Genomic DNA, 19,580 nt, shown 5'->3' with positions numbered 1-19,580 from the left:
TGCTGCACGCGCATGCATCTGTACGCTCTGCTGCCACTTGCTTTTTAATGCTTTTTTTTCGCTCTATGGGCTATGAAATCTGTATACTACATCAGGGTCTGCCAGTCGTAAATCTTGTACAACAATCTGCATTTCCTTATGCAATCCTGTATAATATAATGACAATGAAGTTTCTACTCTGTGACTGGTGGGTCCCTGGGTGGTACTAGGTGGTGTCCTAGGCATGGACAAGGAAGTTGTACCTGTTTTATTCATTCATTCATCTTCAGTAACTGCATTATCCTGGACAGGGTTACAGTGGATCCAGAATCTGTCCTGGGAATACACTCTGGATGGGACACAGCCGATCGAAAGGGCACCATGCACACACAGACACACACTCATTCATACCTAAGGGTAATTTAGAGTACACAATCCACTTAAAGGCATGTTTTTGGAAGGTGGGAGGAAACTGGAGAAACAAGATGAAAGCCATGTGGGCATGAGGAGAACATACAACACTCCACACAGAGGGTAAGTCACACCCAGGATCGGACCAGGAACCCTGGAGCTGTGAGGTGGCAACTGTACCCACTGTGCCACCATGCCGTCATAACCTGTTTTAGTTCATCCATATTTCCATCCAGCTTTCATATTACCACATACAAGGCTGTTTCAGTACTTTGTACGGATATTGTCACATTCTGAGATTTATGTAGCCAGTCTTATTATTCGTCCAGCACTGTCCCATATGCTCGAATTCATAAAAATCTATACAGTTTTTCCCACAATGTCACCTATTTAAAAAATCCCCCCAAGTCCCACTGAGGAGTATATTCTTAAACAGAGTACTATGTACGTACTATGGACTATGTTCATAGTACTCTTTTAGCTTCAAATTATATTGAGTGCAGCAACATTCTCACTAGAATCTCGGACTATTTCGAAAACTTCACTGGCCTGTGATAACGCCTCACCTATTGCTATGTAGGGCTGCAAGTAGTGATTGCAAAAATGTGTTGCAAAAAGAACACATACTAGTTTCACCACTGAGACACTGCTTTGAACAGAGAATAAAAATGACTGCGTAATGAATTAAAATAAAATAAAAAAGTTTATAAAGCACTGAGAGAGTTGGCAGTTAGCTGAAATGCAAATCAGTAGTTTACGAGAGTTACGTCTCCAACTGCGTACTTCTATACTGCTTTAGCAATTTAGGAGTCATATTCATAAGACAGCAAGATATCCACCTAATTAAGCCCTTCAGATATAAACCGTCATAAACCTACATACAGTTTAATAAGGATTATAAAGGATTTATAATACCATCCTACATAAAACACAACATTTCATACAGTATTACAGATAGATCAATCAACAAATCACACATACTGTAAATGCTGTTTTAATGTACGATAGGTGGATATATATAAAAAAAAAAAGAACAACATGTACACTGCCTGTACCTGGTAATCTCCCTTTTTTTGTTTGACTTCATGACTTATGAAATGTTATACATAATTTCATTTTTTTGGCTTTTTACTATTGTCTGTCAGTTGTGGTACAATGTATTTGTACAGTACTTTATTCAACTTGAGTTCTGTTTTAATGTGCTGTGTAACTACAGTTTACCTGCTTACTTGGTCCTATAACACATGTTTGAAATAATACAGCCAACTACATAATTACATTTGCCTACCCCATAATTCCATTTGCCTACACTTCATAATGCGCATATACTGTATAAATATAATTATAATTCATCAATGCATATATAAATATATAGATGCATTACATTTAATGAAATCAAACAATGATCAGCACTGATTGTTTAGAATCACACTGCACAGACACAGCCGTGCTCATGAGCCGCCCCACCCCATGCGGCCTGAGCTATGGGAGGCCAACTGCTTTGGACAGCAGGTTGCTTCTATGAGCACTGAAGATTTCAAGGGCTGCTTAGAAAACCTTTGAAATCACGACGCACTGTGAAATTATTCATTATTTTCTGTCATCTGCATATGTTTCTCAACATTCTGTTGCATTGCATATCACAGTGTTAAAAGACAGTCTATTACATACAGTATGCATACTAAATCACACTGAAATTCATGAAAATCCATGAAATCCAGCATTAATTCACCAGAAGTGCTATTAACAGAGCAACAAAGTAAGTTAACACATACACTCACCAGCCACATTAATAGAAACACTTATAGCCCTGATCTGTCATGCAATTATACAATCAGCCAATAATGAAGCAGCAGTGCAATGCATAAAACCATGCAGATACAGATCAATAACTTCAGTTAATGTTCACATTAATCATCAGAATGGGAAAATAATGTGATCTCAGTGCCATGGCAGTTGGTGCCAGACTGGCTGGTTTGAGTATTTAAGAAACTGCTGGGATTTGTACCCACAACCGTCACCAGAGTTTACAGAGAATGGTGGGAAAAATGAAAAACATCCAGTTCTGGCAGTTCTGTGGGCAGAAACACCTTGTTGATGAGAGGAGAATGGCCAAACTGGTTCAAGCTGACAGGAACTCTACACTAACTCAGATATCCACTCTTTACAACCATGATGAGCAGAAAAGCATCTCAGAACACACAGCACGATGAACCTTGAGACGGATTAGCTACAACAGCAGAAGACCACATCAGGTTTCACTCCTCTCAGCCAAGAACAGGAATCTGAGGCTACATTAGGCACAGACTCACCCAAACTGGACAGCTGAAGAATTGAAAAACATCAGCCGGTTTTAAAACATCACTAAGAGAAACAAGTGGATTTATATATGCTAAACCTGAAGTTCTAATCTCCAGTTTTGCGCTTTTAATAGATCACCTGGCTAAACCTCACTAAATTTCCCAAGTGTTGGTAGGCCATTTTACTCTACTGTAGTTAGTGTTACATAGTGAAGGTTTTGTGAAAAAGGAATATAGATTTATTATAATAGAAAATAGGAGTGTCTATTAAGGATGTTTCTGGGTTTTAACTGGTCTAAAATCACAATATTTGTTTGACATTTATTGCATTTGATGCCACTGGATTTGTAATTTAAGAGTTTTTCTTGCCCTCAGAACCTCAGGATAATCCTAATGTTATTTAAGTAAGACCATGATGTCCATGATGGCTCAATGTATCAGCAGAGTGTGCAGCATTTTTAAAGTAATGTGCCATGAAAACATTCCAGTTTTAGTCCCTGGATGACTATGAAGCTGACGCCTTTTCGTTTCACATGTTGCAGTACTCTTGATTGATGACTTTAATGTTAACAGTGTGAGACTGTTTACTTCCTAAATTGTAAAAGTCATTTGTTCCAGTTAGGTCCTCCAGTGACTTGAGTGAGGTAATCCACCAGATGTGTATAAACAACCACCGGTCTGACTGATTCATCAATGCTCCTGGCTTTTAGCTGCCTCAGAGGCTTTATGGTGGACTCTCACCGTCCCCTAAAAACCGTTTGTCTTACTTTGGCATGACTGATCATTATCTACACACCAACAAAGCAAATGGGCAGAGATGGGTTTGAAGGCACCGTCGCACATGATGGTGTCTGGACAGTGTTAAAGTCATCGTCTGATCTTCCCGAAGATGGATGCTCCATTATAGTAAGTGTTTAGGAGAGTTATTATCCTATAGCCAGTAAGATTACAGTAATGCAAAGTAACAGCACTTATATGTTGCAACACTAAAGCATCTTCCAAATGGATCTTCTATTTGCACATGCGTCATCCTATCAACAGAATAAATTTTTCTTAGGGATCTATGTCACATCAAGACAGAAAAAAAATTTATTTAAGTGATATTCATGTAAGCCTAAGCCATGGAGAGGTGAAAGTGGTACTGTTGGGGCCATGCTGCTGTTGTAGTGATACCAAGTGAAATAAACCAAGCCAGTTTGCACACAATGAGTTCAATTAACTCTACAAAATATCTTTAGTGGCTGTAGACACAAATAATATAACAATACTAATAATAATATAACATATAACAATAATAATACTAACTAATAATACTACTAATAATAATACTCAACTTTGTGTTGCAAAGTGCTATTTACTAAAATAAAATACAAAATAACACAAAATAAGTAATGTCAATTGAAAACAGGTAAACAGACAATAAATACTAAAATCCACATACATTGAATAAAATAAAGGCTGTAATGGAAATGTAAATGCAAAGAAGTTTAAAGGAATAAAATGAAAGATGCAATGAAAATATATACACTAAGACAGAGGAGGTACTTCACTGTTAAGTGACTTAATGACATAAACTTGTCTGTCTAATAAAAAGTGGTATTTAGATCCACAGCAAGAAGTCTCTCCACTTTTTTGTATATTATAGAAGGTATTTCTAAAAGACCAACATTAGCAGAACTCAGCTCACATGTTGGGAACATAGACAGATGTTCAGCCAGCTACATGGGTACTTTAAAACAGAATTAACAACAAAAGAGAAAGAAAAAAGTATGATAAAACATTGTATGACAATATTGTAGATGCAGGTAGCTCATGCAGTTCTCAGAGCTCATTCTCTCTCTCTCTCTCTCTCTCTCTCTCTCTGTCTTGGGTAAGAGTCTGTGTTACTTCAAGTTATAGGGTTTATTGTCTTTTTGAAAATAGGGTTATTGTTTATTGTCTTTTAGGGTTTATTGTCTTATTGTCTTTTTAAAAAAGGATTGTGCTTTCCACATATACATGGCTATGTTTTTCTGCATTGCACTGACACAGAAAAGAACTAACCTTTGCAATGTTTCCTAAATTATAGAACTCAACCTATGTGATTATTTAAATGAGTGCCAAACGAGCTTAGAATCTAAAATCACACCCAGGTGTTGAACTCTACATTTGATAAATGGAGCAAAAGGATCTAATTTCTCATGAATATGTTTCTGTGAAATTCAATACCAAGTATCATTATCTAGGTTTTGTCCTGATTAAGCTACAGAATGTTTTGAGACATCCGTATAGACATTTCTAACACACCATTGATTAGCCTGTCAACAAAGTCTTCACATTTAGAAGAAATAGAAATGTAAAAGGAGTAGCGTGTACAATGAGAAGAGTAGAAGATCTTAAAATAGAACCTTGTGGAGCTCCACAGGTAACAGATTTCCCAAAGCAACAACAACTGCCCGCTCAGCAATCACCGTATAATTTAAACCATTTTCAAATGTTCCCTGAGAAACCTATCCAGTTTTCAAGGTGGTGGATAAAGATGGATAAAGATCGAACAAATATGTCGAAGGCCACAGTCAGGTCAAGAAACACCTGAACAGACAGTTTGTATAAATCATCTCTAAACCTCCAGAAGAGTAAAGGCTGCATGGCCAAATTCTCTATAACAGAAACATACGTTATGTAGCTGCAGTCCGTAAGTGTGCACACACGTGCAACATATACACCGAGTAGTGCAAAAACAGTAGTTACATATGCCGCAATTTTGATAGATAGTGCTTTAAATAAACTGTTATATCACATTTTTAACAAAACTTTCCAGCAACGTTCACAATGCTGCTTTCACAATGTTGTGCTTCTCATAAACATGCGATTTGATGGTTGTGAAATCCACAACGAATCAGTAATTGTCTTTTGGTACTCATTGTTTGGAAGTTTAATTTTAATTTTGTGCCACAGGCTGCATTAATGATGCCTTGTGTACTTAAAACAACACTCGACTGGTGTATACAATTACAATTCTCAGAAATGCTCCTCAACCCTTCCAGCTCTGAACATGGCCTCAGTCATCTGGAACATTCCGCCTTGGCAAGGCGGAACAGGAGAGCGGGATTCTGCGTCCGATCCCCTTCTCCCTTTCAACCCACAGACATATTTTTGAGCTTTAGGGGTCAAAGCGTCTCACCCTGTTCCCCCCCTCCATCCCTAAATGCCAGAGCAATGCCAGAGAGAGCCAAAGAGAGACGCTCAGTTCCAGTGCGTCGTGTCAAAACAGTCTGCGGATCAGCCGAGCATTTAATCAGTGCAAAAGATCTCAACATGTGCATGGGACAAAAGCGCCGGTCCATTAACGTGTGGGAATGACTGTGCTGCTTTGACTACAGCCTGGTACATTTGATGAAGAATAAAGAAGCACCTGTTCACTCATTACAGACAGCGGCACCTGTCAAATGCAGGCCTTAGCCAGTGAGAAACTGTCAGGATGGGAACTTCCAGCATGGCATGATTAGTTTACATTAGTTATTGGTTGTGATTTTTCAATAGCAGCCTAGATACTAAAAAATTACAATTATTAATATATTAATGAACGACATGTACGTTTTATCCAATTGTAGCTACACATAATGTTATGGAACATCTGCAAGATAAGTTAGCTCCTGTTATCACTTACATTATAACAGCTATAAACATTCTTTCTTTTATTTTTTCTGCTTTTCTCCTTCCATAAATGATAAATAAAAACGTCTCTTTCCAGTAGCCTTCACCATATCCATTATTTTTTAACTACTTTTTTTTTTTTAATTAAGCTTAGATTATGTGAAGTGTCTGCCATACTGTGTCTCTGTGAATGAGCTCTTACTATAGAAATGATAAAGTATTAGATTGAATGCATTAAAATAAACATATTATTTGAATTATGGGTGGCACTATTATCAGAGCTGCTGTTATAAAAAATTATCAACACCTTCTGACCAATCAGATTTGACAATTCAACATGTTGCAACCTCATCTCATGAGAATTCATATAAATGACCCTGTGAAGTATGAATGCCAACCCCATTCCTAATCATAACCCTATCTTTTCATACAGATATTATCATGAGAAATGTTATGAAATTGCAAGTGTGAGAACAATGTAGTTAGTTTTGGGGTAAAATAGATTGTAAATTGATGGCAGCAGCCTCTTCAAAGCTGTCACTATGGAGTTAAGACTCCAGTGATGGACTTTTGGTGGATTAGTCTTTCCAGTAGAGAGCTGTTTGTCCAGTGAACCAATAATTTGAGGGTACAGCAATCTGTTTTCTAGAGCTAATGCAGTTTAATGCTAGCAACATTTGGATTTTTAGCTTGGTGTGATAACCTGTGCTCGAAAAATGATCTCACTGGTTGTGCTAAGCTCTCACAAGTAAAGTAAAAGCCAGGATTTTTTTTTCATCAATCAATTCACAGATGCAAATATTTGCTTGCTTTATCAATGTTTTTTTTTAAAATCCCATTATATATATATATATATATATATATATATATATATATATATATATATATATATATATATATATATATATATAAGCACTGATCTTAATCAATTGGTCACTTCCAAGAGTGTTTCTGATGGCATTACAAACCTTTATTTCAGTAATAGCCTTTCACACAGGTGCTGATTTTCTACATTAGCTAGATTTGAGTCAAAGCAAATTTTCTCTCTGAAGTTGTTGCCTTCACTAGAGAAAGAACCTGATCTCGTGGGAATGTGTTTTGGCTTTCATAAAACATGAGGTAAGACACAGTGACCTTAGTATTTTAATCATTCTTAACCCAGATAGAACCTTATAATAGTATGGTTACGATATGCAATGGAAAGCTAATGCCATCTTTACACTAACCTTATTTTAAAATTTATCCAGCTACACCAGCTCAGTTGCTGTAGAAAACCAAAATGGCAGTTTATTTTGTACTAAGGGACTTCCCCAGCCCCGTAAATCATGTCTCAATCCCTATCTGTATCTACTAGCCTAAAACAGCAGTAAGCAGAGTCCAGTGAAAGATTAGCTCTGTATAGTTTTACGCTGGATTTCCGAGAGAATGTATTTTTACTCGGTGGACTGAAAGCCTAAAGCAGTGTCTCCATAGTACTTCATACAAGAGTATACTTTTTTATGTCATGGCGAGAAGACAAAAAGCAATGCAACAAACTTATGGCAAATTTTGCAACCTATCTAAAGATGTTTATGTCAACTAGGCTTGTTCCCATCACTAACATTCAAACATGTCATCGTGGCACAATGCAGCAAAGATAACATGACCATCTACGCATATTAATAGCATCCATATTAATAGTGACGTGTGAAAGATTGGTGCATCTCTTGAGCTTGGACAATTTATGTTCCTCTGTGGTTTTGCTAAGTAGCACTGTAGGATCACAACAGCTGTGCGTGGCATTGTTAGCGATTGAACTGTTGACACTGACATGTTCAGTATAACTGCGCACCTCTGCTATGCGAACCGGAGGTATTTGCTTTGAGTACAAATGCCTGCCAATGGCTGATCTATAAGCTAAAAAAAGATAAGCACGCTTTCATAAGGTAAAGACCCGAATGTAATGAGACAGGCATCCTCTTAAGTCAACAGGACCATGTGACTACTCGGAATACTGGATTAAAATATAAAATAAAGTTTTTAGAATATTTATTGGTTTTCTGGTCACACTGAGTATCACAGTAGGTTTATTAAAACAACTGACAGTCAGTAGAAAGACTCTTGGACCCAGCATTGCTAGTTTTTATGCCAAATTGGGCTAGTTTTGGAACAAGGTTGCGGGTGGAAAAGCAAATCTGTGGGTGGCGTTTTTGCGCTAGTTTGCAAATAGTCCATAGCTTCCATATTTAAAAGCAAATAATCAGAATCAAAGCTAATCAGTTTGCATAAATATAGACTAAAACAAATAAATGGAAAACATAAGTGCAGACAGTGATGTATGATGTATGATGTATTGCAAAGATGACGGAGTAGATAATGTCTGTACCGAGTAGTGATAAAAAGTCATACTGCAAATACTGCAAATCAGAAATGTGAGCACATCACCATGAAACCATGCAAAGAGAAGAAAATGTTCCTGAATATTCCACTGCCCAAAGGTCTAGTTTCAGGTATTTTCTTGGGGTTTTTGACTGTACGTTTTGACCTGGCAATCCTGCTTGGACCACTCCATCAATGAGAACATTTTAAACTTCTTTATATCCTTAGGTTCATGCATATGGACTGTCCACTTCTATTCAGACCACAGGTTTTCAATGCCCACTGCAAACCATTGATGTTGTTCCCACTGATTTGGATCTGGGTCATTATCTGGTTGAAAGCTCTATCTCCAATTCCTAACTTACTTGCAGAGGAAACTTCTTTTGGGCCATGAATTATCCTGGTACTTAGCAGGATTCATGATTCCATCTGAATAGCATGATGCCATCTGGTGCCCCTTGACCACCAGGCACACAACAGCCCCAAAGCACCTATGGTCTTCCACCATTGCAGGAGGTAGGAGGAATTTGCCCAGTATGCACTCCCTATTTCTCACTAAACATGCAAAAGGTGTGTAAGATCAACTTTGTTCTGATTGCAAGACACAATTCCAGTTGTAGTTCCACTGATGCTTATTGAAGTTCAGATGCTGCACTTTGTGGGTTGCTCCCAGGAAGAGCTTCTTCAGTGCAACCCTTTGGAACAGCATGATATTATTGAGATGGCACAATATAAAATTCCAAGATTAAATTCTGAAACTGTGTAAACTTTGGGTTCCTTCTTGCCTCCTTCACCATCTTCTTCACTCTGAAGCTGCTTGAAAGCAATCGATCCTTATAAAAGCAAATGTTTGAATGTTTCAAACCTTTTTTTTATTATGGCTGTGATTGTGGTTAATGGAATCATGTATTTTTTTTATGATTTATGTATTTGTAGCCCTGTTGCCTGATTTGTGCAGGTCAAAACTATATTTTTGTATTGAAGGTTTTATTCATGTAGCCCCATAGCTCTAAGTAAAAATTTTTTTTTACATATGTGCATAGAAACAGGAAATGGTCAGAGGCAGACTAGAGTTCCTGGGGACTGAGAATTACTTTTATTAGTGAAAAGGTAAACAGATTCTCCAACTGTCATCCATTCATTCAGCTTCAGTGTCCTGGTCAGGGTCATGATGGATCCAGAGCCTATCCCGGTAACTCTGTGTGCGATGTGAGAATACTCCCTGGTTGGAAATTCTCCAATTATTTAAGTGGGAAATGATTCATTATATGCCATGTGTATTTGATATCATAAATTTTGCCCATTCTCTTGAAGGGTGCCTCTGATACTGTCATTGATCCCACATTAGCATGCTCACCTTAAGATCAGCAATTTGGAAATCCAAGTGTTTGTGAACAGTGGGTCAGAAGACTGAATAATAATATCTTTAATTATAGTGTCTTTATGCAAAATAATTTATCAGTAAGATTCAGTATGAACCAAGTATGTGTTGTATGTGGAATTTAATACATTACACAGATTTAACACACAGCTCATGAGAGATAGATGTTAGAGATGGAGAAACAGGTGCAAGCCCAACAACTTCCCTGTTCTATGATTGTTCCTTTCTGGTAATGCTAAGAATCTGAAAGGCACGCATACATGTAGAAGGTATAAGCAGTGATCCAAGAACCCAGGTATGCCTATAAAGACAGAGGGAGTGCCTTTAAAGCACATGCTATGTGTAAATTTGTGCCTGTCAGCAATGAAGCAGATAGAGAGTGCTGTGTATTAAAATAGTTTGTTGTTTAGTAATATGCAGGCATAACTTACAGAGTTTATATAACCTTACCTGTTGGGGTGCTTATTATTATTATTATTATTATTATTTTTGAAAGTTAGTAATCTTCAACTTGTAAAATTCTTACTGATTTGCCTTGTCTTTCCTTTCATCAGTTTATTTTGGAAGGAGTCTCCAGTGTCAGCACTTTGTAACAGTCAGAGGTAAAGCTGTAACTTTAGGTTTTCTGACACAGAGAAAGTCACTGATTTATTTTCTATAAAAGCATGCCCTGCTGTGTTGTATTCCTTACTATATATACCTCAGAGTACATGATTCTCAATTAAGTTCATATTGTGATCATAAATCAGTGGGTGTAAATCACACTTTTGAATTTTCCATCCATTTCACCATCATCTCGAGTGTCTCAGCGTTGTTCGTGTGAAGAATCTATTAATACTGAACTTGAACATTATACCATTCAAGCTTGCTGCTCTTCCCCAGACCTATTTTGATGCAAGCGAGCCAAGTTGCCAGAGGTTACAGAACAACAGGAGCACGAACGGAAGGGACAGATGGAGCGATGGTGAAGAGGTGAAGAGTTCACTACAGGACACAATCACACGTTAACTATGAGAAGCGGACCAGATAGGTTGGCCAAGGGTGAATGCATGCAGGAAGGGTTGACTGGTAGGTGCTGAGTGTTAGACTGACAAATGTAACCGGAGCTTAGGAAAAGGGGTGGGCAATGACTCCAGGCTCAAAGCAGGGCAGGGTAATAAATATCTCTGGTAAGCAGAGGTGAACCCGGCTCCAAAAGACCGTCAGAGTCTCCCAGCTGGGTTTACTCCATTATCCGCTGTATCAGAGAGAACACTTTGATTGCTGTGCATGCAAAATACAGGAAGCTGTTGCATTTGCATTAATTGCATTTGCAGCTACTGGAGTTAAGTTGTAAATTGCAGGCTGGAAATGTTGTGATTGAGTTCAGACTCGAAAGATTAATTTGAGGGAATAATTTGTAAGTGCTAGTCCTTGATTCACCCTTAGAGGGGAGTAATGTCATGTTTTTAGTTTGTGTTTTATTGCTTGAATAGCAGTTTGTAGTTTAGCAGTTTGTATAATATATTGTCTTTCTGTCCTTGAAAACCTGATACATATGGATATGGAAAAATGTAATGTTCACATAATTGCTGTTACAGGTTTGCTAGTATTTTTGGAATGACATCCCTCAGGACCTTTGTGTTTACACTTCCTTCATATATTTCCAGTGTACATCATAACATTTCATTTTGATCTGGGCCCATATTCATCAATCCTGTCAGAGAAGGAAGTCGGTCATAACTTCTGGAAAGTTCTGACAGTGACGTGATTTTGGTTCTACTCTTACATATAAGAGTAAAAGCAAATTAATAGTGCAATACATAGTAGTGCTCATAACTCAAATTTAGGAGAACCTGAAGGAGTATGTCACTTCATCCATATAAATAATAGTTTAATACTTAATACTAAAATACTTTAGTAATTCCGAGAGGTTTTTATGAATGCAGGCCTTGTTCCTGCTCACCTTTCCCCAATAAAATGAAAAGTTTTCATGGAAGGTCAGTAGCTACAGTATGGTCCAAGAAATTTAGGTTAGCGATGAAAAACTAGCACATTTATAAACATATGGTTTTATACAAGGTTACTTAGTTAATATAACTGCTCATTTAGTCTTTCTTTCAGCAATGGTGATAATGTTTAGTATCCAGAGGACTATTTAAAAATGAGTGTTAGCACAGTGTTAGGAATGTGTGCAACCATTTTATATGCAGCAATCTGATAAACTTAGCAAAATGGTGTGTAATTCAGATGATATTCAGATGCATTTCGTTTTTAATCAGCTAAAATTTATTTGCCTTAATAATAAGCATCGACTGAGAATAATGGAGTGTATGTAATTTGTGTGTGTGTGTGTGTGTGTGTTTTATGGTTAAGGGAAAAAGGATTTAATTGCGTTTCTCACAATGAAAGCTTGGTGTCCCTGTTGAGCTATTTTCAGAGCGATTACCCCCCCCCCCCTCCCCCCAAACATACCCCCACCCCCACCACCACCCCCCTCCCATAATAGGCTATAGGCTAAATAAGGATTTGCATTTCTTCCTGAAAGGGACATATGAATGTAATAAAACGCAAAGAAAACAATCTATTGATTATTATGGTAATAATCTGTAAATTAGAGCAGCTTGGAGCCTGTGGCTATTCCACAGCTGAGGTTATAACCCCTTTTTCATAGACACCCATGATATGAGGTCTTCATTGTGGATGAAGGTAAATTATAGTCGTTAAAAGCCTCTTTCCCCGCACTATAGCCTTATAAAAAAGCGTGGACTGGGAAAAAGAACTTAGTGGAAAGGTAGGGTGATCACTGCAACCGATTTTGCTCTTAAGAAAACAGCAAATCTTTTATTTTATTTTATTATTTTATTTCCTGTAGCTGAAATTGGACAAATCTAAACAAAATGGAATTTTTTTTCAATGCACTGTGTAGCAAAATTTATAAACGTATATTATTATTATTTTATTATTATTATTATTATTATTAATATTAATATTGTTGTTGTTGCGGTTAATAATAATAATAATAATAATAATAATAATAATAATAATAATAATACGAAAATGAATCATTGTATAAAGTATTTGTAAATATCAATAAGAGAAAATGTACTACTTCTAACTGATTTATTACGATTTCGGTTGGTAAAGCAGGGGAAATGCTTTTGTGATACCACTTTCAAATACTACTACTGCTACACTAATAATAATAATAATATTAATAATAATAATAATAATAATAATAATAATAACCATATACGTCATTTTTCCATTTTTCCGGCTCATTTAAAAAAATGAATTGGCTTACTGCTTGTGCATTAATTATTCCATTGTCGTTTAAATGCAGCGCTAAATTTATGCGCGCGCTGTCCGGGGATTTAAACGGCGTCGGGCGCGAGAGCAGAATCCCGCGCGAGACTCGCGACACGCAGCATGACCCGGTGACACGCGGTACGCTGTGACTGTAGCATGGAGCTCTGCTGGCACTGGGAGCGCGTGATAACCACTGCATGAGTTAAAAGGTTAAAATAGCGACGTAAGACTAGACGCGCGTGTCATTTTTCTATTTGTGTAAAGAAATCACTTCTTAAACATGTAATCATGTGTAACACTTGCAAAGAGATTAGAATATTTATTGTAGCGGAATGAATCACGAGGTAAAAATGAAAATAAAGCTATTTTATTGTCAAAGCATTCAACATGGTTAGATAAACTATCAAATAGTAAATTTCAGCAAAAAGGATGAGACACAGAATCTATTCCTCACGGACACAAAATATTACACCTTTGTTGTATTCAAACAAATATTTACACTGTTGTAAATAGACTGTATCTTAAACAGATAACTCTAATTTACATGCATTCTTAAATATAGTTCAACATCATATTCCGAATTATTTTAATTAGGCCTATAGACATGAAAAGCAATTGAATAATTTTTTTTTCTTCATGAAACTGAACTACATTTCAATTCATTTCTATACATTATACAATACATTAATATATACAAAATACAAATTACATGTACATTTTATTATTTCCCCTTTCCCCCACAAATAATAAGTGCTTCATATGATAATAGATTTTTCAAATAGATTTTTTAGAGTTTTTGGGTTTTAAAGTTTTGCATACACAAAAGCATGACATGTTGAAAGATACGATCCAAACAGAAACGTCCTTAAGAATGTGAGATCTCCAATTTGACAAGATTGACAATATTCCCCTTCCAATAGGAAAAAAAATGTCGTTTGAAAAGTATAGTGGCCCAAAAAGTCAGTTATGAGAAGTCATGTGACGCGAGAGGTGATGCCTCTCCCGGAACGACTCATTGCAGATGGGGCACTTGAGCTTCTCCTCACGCCGCCTCTTGACCAATGGCTCCATGGAATATTCCTTTTTGTGGTGCGAACGCATGTGGTACACGAGGTCAGAGGTCATGCGGAAGGAGGCATTGCACTTCGCGCACCAGTTCTGTGCTGGCAGGCAGAGAGAGGTGAAGGATGGGGGCAGGAGTGTGAGGGCAGATGGCATCTGCAGCTGGATGGCGCTTGACGATTTAGGCCAGAAAGTTGTTGCGTAGAGGAATGGGTTCTGCTTTGACATGCCACCTGGTACAGGACAATTGGTGCCCAGTTCAGAACCTTGCAGCTTGGCTCCCAGGTGATCAGCCTGATAGAGTCTACTGGAAGTGACGGTGTCACCTACAGGAGGGTGGCAGTCTACACCAGGCATCAGTTTAGGCGTCATGATGAGTGGTGAAAGCTGCGAGAAAGAACGCGATGGCTGGCTGAAGGCGCTCTTGCGTTCTGAGCCTCCGGAATCCTGGGACACTGAAGTGAAAGCACTCGCTACAGCTGAGCTCTCGATCCGTGACTGAGGCGGCTGTGTCTCGCTCAGCACTTGCCTAATGCTAGGATGCTTCTCACTGCCAGGCCTCACTGCCTCTGTCTTATTCTCGGAGTTGAAACCACCATTTTTGGCACCATGCTTTAAGCCCTGTGGTGACTTTTTGACTTCAGTAAAAGCACTGCGTTTTATTTCTGGGACCTCAGAGGGAGAGAATGGTCGCCTGTTATCGTCCAGGCCATAGGCTCCACGGTACTGCTGGGCCGAATTAGCCAGCTCTTCCTTGGACTTAGGGGTCAAACCCATGGCCCGGCTGTGGTCCTCTAGATCGGAAAATTTGCGCTTTCCTGAGCTCTCACTCAGTATCTCTGCCTCCTTGTCAGTATCAGGACTTGTCCTATTGTTCTCCAAGTCCCTGGCAAGGTTGTGGAAGTCTGTTGATGGCTTTCCATCCTGGGGGCTGGAGAAACCTTCGGATCGGCCCAGTTTAGGGCTTGAACTGGAAGTGGGCATGCTGGCCTGTTCTCTAGTGTCCTTAGCATCGTCCTCGCCACCGGCCATCATTTGCAGTCTCTTGGTGCATCGGAATCTCAGGTGAGCCAGGAGAGGGAACTCAAACTGGAAGCGCTGACTGCAGTCTGGACACAGATAAGGTGGCGATCCTGCACAAACCAGAAATAAAACACAATAACTTATAAGTGATTTTAAATTTGAGCTAACAGATATGTATTAAATAAAATAAGAATAAACATTAATAGGCTGGCATTGCTAAGGTTAACAAATGACTATGTAAATAATATTCTGGACACCGTATTATTCCGCAGTATTCTGAATACTCTCTATAATAGAGTTATTTTAACTTACAGCATGAAAAACACATTTATTCTGTAACATCAGTGTTATGTTAAAACCTTTTTAAAATTAGATTTGCGCTTCTTATCAAGCATCTTATTCTAGAGTAATGAAATATCAGTTATGCAAATGCATCCATTCATTAACATATGCATATTCTTAATGATTAAAAAAGTTATTTACCTGTTGTCCAATAAATAAATAAAGTAATAAATGCTAATGCATTCCATTGAACTGTACCTTTGCTTTTGACATGGTTTCTGCTAGAGCCGAGTAACAGTAGCTCAATCAGGTCCTTCCCGTACCACACCAACAGTTCTTCATCCTTCTCAATTCTTCTCAGGGACCTATAGAAGAGCTGGCCATTCTTCACGTAAGCCTCCAGGTTCTGCTCATCTCTGTCTCTTGCAGACTGGACCAACCTCAACCACATCAGACCTTCTGCAGAACTTCCTGCAGCTGAAGTGTCCACCTATCATCACAGGCACAAGCAATGTTATTTAAAATATATTTAATATCGTAACCGAAGAACAACATCTAATGGTTTTTAGCTGTCTGAGCAAATGTTTTTCATAGCAAACAAATAATTCTGGGCATTTTCAGAATTAATTCAACACTGAGGATTTTGTAGAAACAATATTGCAATATCAGCTCATTACATGCTAAAATATTTTAATCAGAGAGCTAAATGGGGCGTTCACATGCTCAGATTTTTGTACACACACACACACACACACACACATATATATAGATTAGTGTGTTCATTGTGAACTTGTCTGCCTATCTGGGCCAAGGCTCCCTCTCTCTCAACAGATTTTCAAATCAAATTTGGACTCGTATGCATCCACAAGTTCAGTCCTAACCTTCAAGTGCAATGTGAGAATCATTAACCATGACTCGTACCCTGAATATATAAGGCGCTGTCCTCTTGTCTGTGGATTTTAGGGCGATGAAGGCGATGCTGTCGTACAGTGAAGTGTGGCTGAGCACACACGGGCCGAAGATCGCGTTTTCGGGGATGTCGCAGGTGGTGTACACGCTGGTGAAAATGTCCGTTAAACACTGCTGCATGGCCTTAGCGTCTCCATCCCACGCCAACTTCTGCGAACTGGACTCCTCCATCACGACCTTCTCCCCCAGACACAGACAATGAGCCGGGAACAAAAATCAATCAGGTCCAGCAGTCTGTTTAAAATACAGGCTAATCAAACAAGATCTGATAATTATGCTCTACTTTATACCTGTATAAAAAAATTAATATAATTGCAACAAAAGAGATAAGTATAAGACACGTGGCCATGTTTAACAGCAGGCTTAAACTGAAATAAATGCGACCTTCATATGCGACTTTTTAAAATCGACTTTCAAAAAATCGATATTTGTTTTAATATGGGCCTACTCATGAATTATTAATATTATTATTATTATTATTATTATGAAATTATTTTAAAATAAAAAAGTAAACATTATTATTATTATTATTATTATTATTATTATTATTATTATTATTATTATTATTATCATTTCTTTTAAAATAAAAAGGTAAACATTATTATTATTATTATTGTTATTATTATTATTATTATTATTATTATTATTATTATTATTATTATTATGTTTTTAAATCCATGCACTGCAGGAACAACAACAGTCGTTTTTTTCCCAGTGGCATCAGGCTATTTTGCCCGTTTTTCATGCCACTGATACGGAGGGAAATTAGCGGCATTTAGAGTCGGAGCATGTCGAATGGATTTCAAGTGCACTGTCAAAGTCGCTGATTTCGTGTGCAGCAGGCTTCCCTGCTATTCTACACCACCGTAACGTATGTCCGTTCATTAACATAATCCAGCACTTTCCCTCAGAGACTTTAATTAAACCAGCAAATGAAAGGAGCTGGGGATTTTTCTAAGCCAGACTGCACATTTACGAATGATCCGATTTTTGTCTTGTTTAGAATAAAACTCATTATAAGCTGCGCTAAATAAAGAAGACTTGCAGCGCTTATAACTGCAATTTACACAGATCATCTCGATTTAGCAAAAATCTGACAATCTTCATACTACTTTTGTGTTAATGTGCTACATCTTTATTATTTTTATTCTTGGTCCATCATTTGTTTTCAGTTGCTTTGACTTAACAATTTCAATTTCAGATGAAATGAAATTTCTTGTCATTTAGATCACCTGCATTCTAAAAAAAATTAAGTCCATGCAGTAAACACACACACACACACACACTTTAAAGTAGGATATACTCTATATTCTGATAGTTATCTTGTTCATTTACTTTTTATTTATTTTATTAATTGTTATTTTTTATTCATTTATTTTTTTAGATAGTCATTGGCTAATAACACACTCTCTCTGTTTTTGCTGTTTCTGGTTTTTTGTTGTAGACTGTCTGTATAGAACAGAGTCCAGATGACCATCCACAAGCACATTAACATGCCGAAAACGTCCGATGAAGCCCGAGCTGCACATCCGACTCTCCGACTTCACGCAACAGTCATAGAAACGCAGCTGCGCTTTAGGTTTTATTTGAGTTATTTCTCCGCAGATAATGTTTTCAAAAGTTTGGTTTCGAAAGATGTTATGCCTGTGCATTTCTTTTCTTTTTGTTTCTTTCAGCAGTTTTAGTGCTGAGCTCTTCTTTTGTAGCTGTTCGGGTCGGTCGGGTAAAGCCACACAAAGAGCGCGATGAATATGCATCTCTCCTCTGAGCACTACAACAGAGCCCGGGCATCTCCAGCACACAGCAGATGAACCCGCTGACCCCCGGCTTCACGGTGAAATTTATAACCCTGTCTGAGCGCGGCTTTGTTATTATTCCCATTTACGACTGCACAATAACGACCAAACTCCTTCACGTCGTTTAGTGACGTTCAGTGAAGGTAAATATATTGTAAAGCAATGCGCCTTTCGTCCTCTCTGGACTAACATCTGCGCATCTTTCTCTCGTTTCTACAGCAAAGCCTCAGTCTTGAAACAACACATAATGTTCACCTAACTTCACACAAATCAAATGCAATGCTCAGCTAAGTCCCTGTTTGGACGCAGACACCACGCGCGTTATTCAGCACTGAGGATGCTGCTGTGCATGCAACCAAAAGGCTGCTTTCGCAGTGAATGAAGCGCATCCGGGCTGGTTAGAATTCAGCTCGATATACTCACCGATTAACAAAGGATTAAAAAAAAAAGACAATAATCCACAAGGTTTGCAAAGCTGTAAGAATGTGCCGTGAAGCGTGCGCGTGCAGAGCCGTCAAGTCCGCGCGCTCAGTACATTTCCCGCTCCGGATGAAGGTGAGAGTGCCGGCGGGCGCGAGCGCAGATGGAGCCGTGAAGCAGCGACTGACTGACACACACACTCTCGCACACACACTTTTTGTTTGCTGCGCATAATCTGCCCAATGAGGCGTGTCACTCTCCGTCTCCTCCCTTTAACTCTTCACTAGCCGAGGCCAAGCTTCAGGCGCTTTAGTTCAGAGTAGCCATTTCAAAACAAAACAATAAGCTCTCGAAATGCTGGAGATGTGCAGAGTGATAAAAATATCAAAGTGGCACAGATATCAGAACATTCTGTACATTTTTACGCATCAATATGGCTGCATGTTTAGGCATTAATATAACAATAATAATAATGATTGGATCCTGTATGGTGGTTATTATTATTATTATTATTATTATTATAAGTAGTAGTAGTAGTACAACAAAAGGTTCATGGAAGATCTTTTAGGGCTTAAATTTCTGTCTCTGGACCCTTAAAGGAAACTCCAGGAATCTTGTTTGAAATAATCTTAATCTCAAAGAACCCTAATATCAATGAAAAAAAGTTTCTAATTG

General features: G+C 38.0%; 1 protein-coding gene across 2 annotated transcripts; it reads right to left on the bottom strand.

Annotated features, from left to right (window-relative positions):
• Positions 1 to 13,698: 13,698 nt before the first annotated feature.
• On the bottom strand, positions 13,699 to 19,108 carry prdm8b (PR domain containing 8b). Of its 2 annotated transcripts, none has more exons than XM_026931151.3 (4): positions 18,909 to 19,108; positions 16,642 to 16,923; positions 15,979 to 16,210; positions 13,699 to 15,548 (listed from the first exon to the last, which is right to left on the bottom strand). In XM_026931151.3, the coding sequence occupies exons 2-4, from the start codon at positions 16,858 to 16,860 to the stop codon at positions 14,314 to 14,316; spliced, it is 1,686 nt and encodes a 561-aa protein (XP_026786952.1). In that variant the 5' UTR covers positions 16,861 to 16,923; positions 18,909 to 19,108; the 3' UTR covers positions 13,699 to 14,313. The 2 variants fall into 2 exon arrangements, with proteins under 2 accessions (XP_026786952.1, XP_026786951.1); XM_026931150.3 differs by having other exon boundaries at positions 16,642 to 16,866.
• Positions 19,109 to 19,580: the final 472 nt, after the last annotated feature.

The sequence above is a fragment of the Pangasianodon hypophthalmus genome, chromosome 24, assembly GCF_027358585.1.
Source record: "Pangasianodon hypophthalmus isolate fPanHyp1 chromosome 24, fPanHyp1.pri, whole genome shotgun sequence".
NCBI lineage: Eukaryota > Metazoa > Chordata > Actinopteri > Siluriformes > Pangasiidae > Pangasianodon > Pangasianodon hypophthalmus.
The sequence above is the reverse complement of the archived record's forward strand: the minus strand, read 5'-3'. Positions and strand labels throughout refer to the sequence as shown.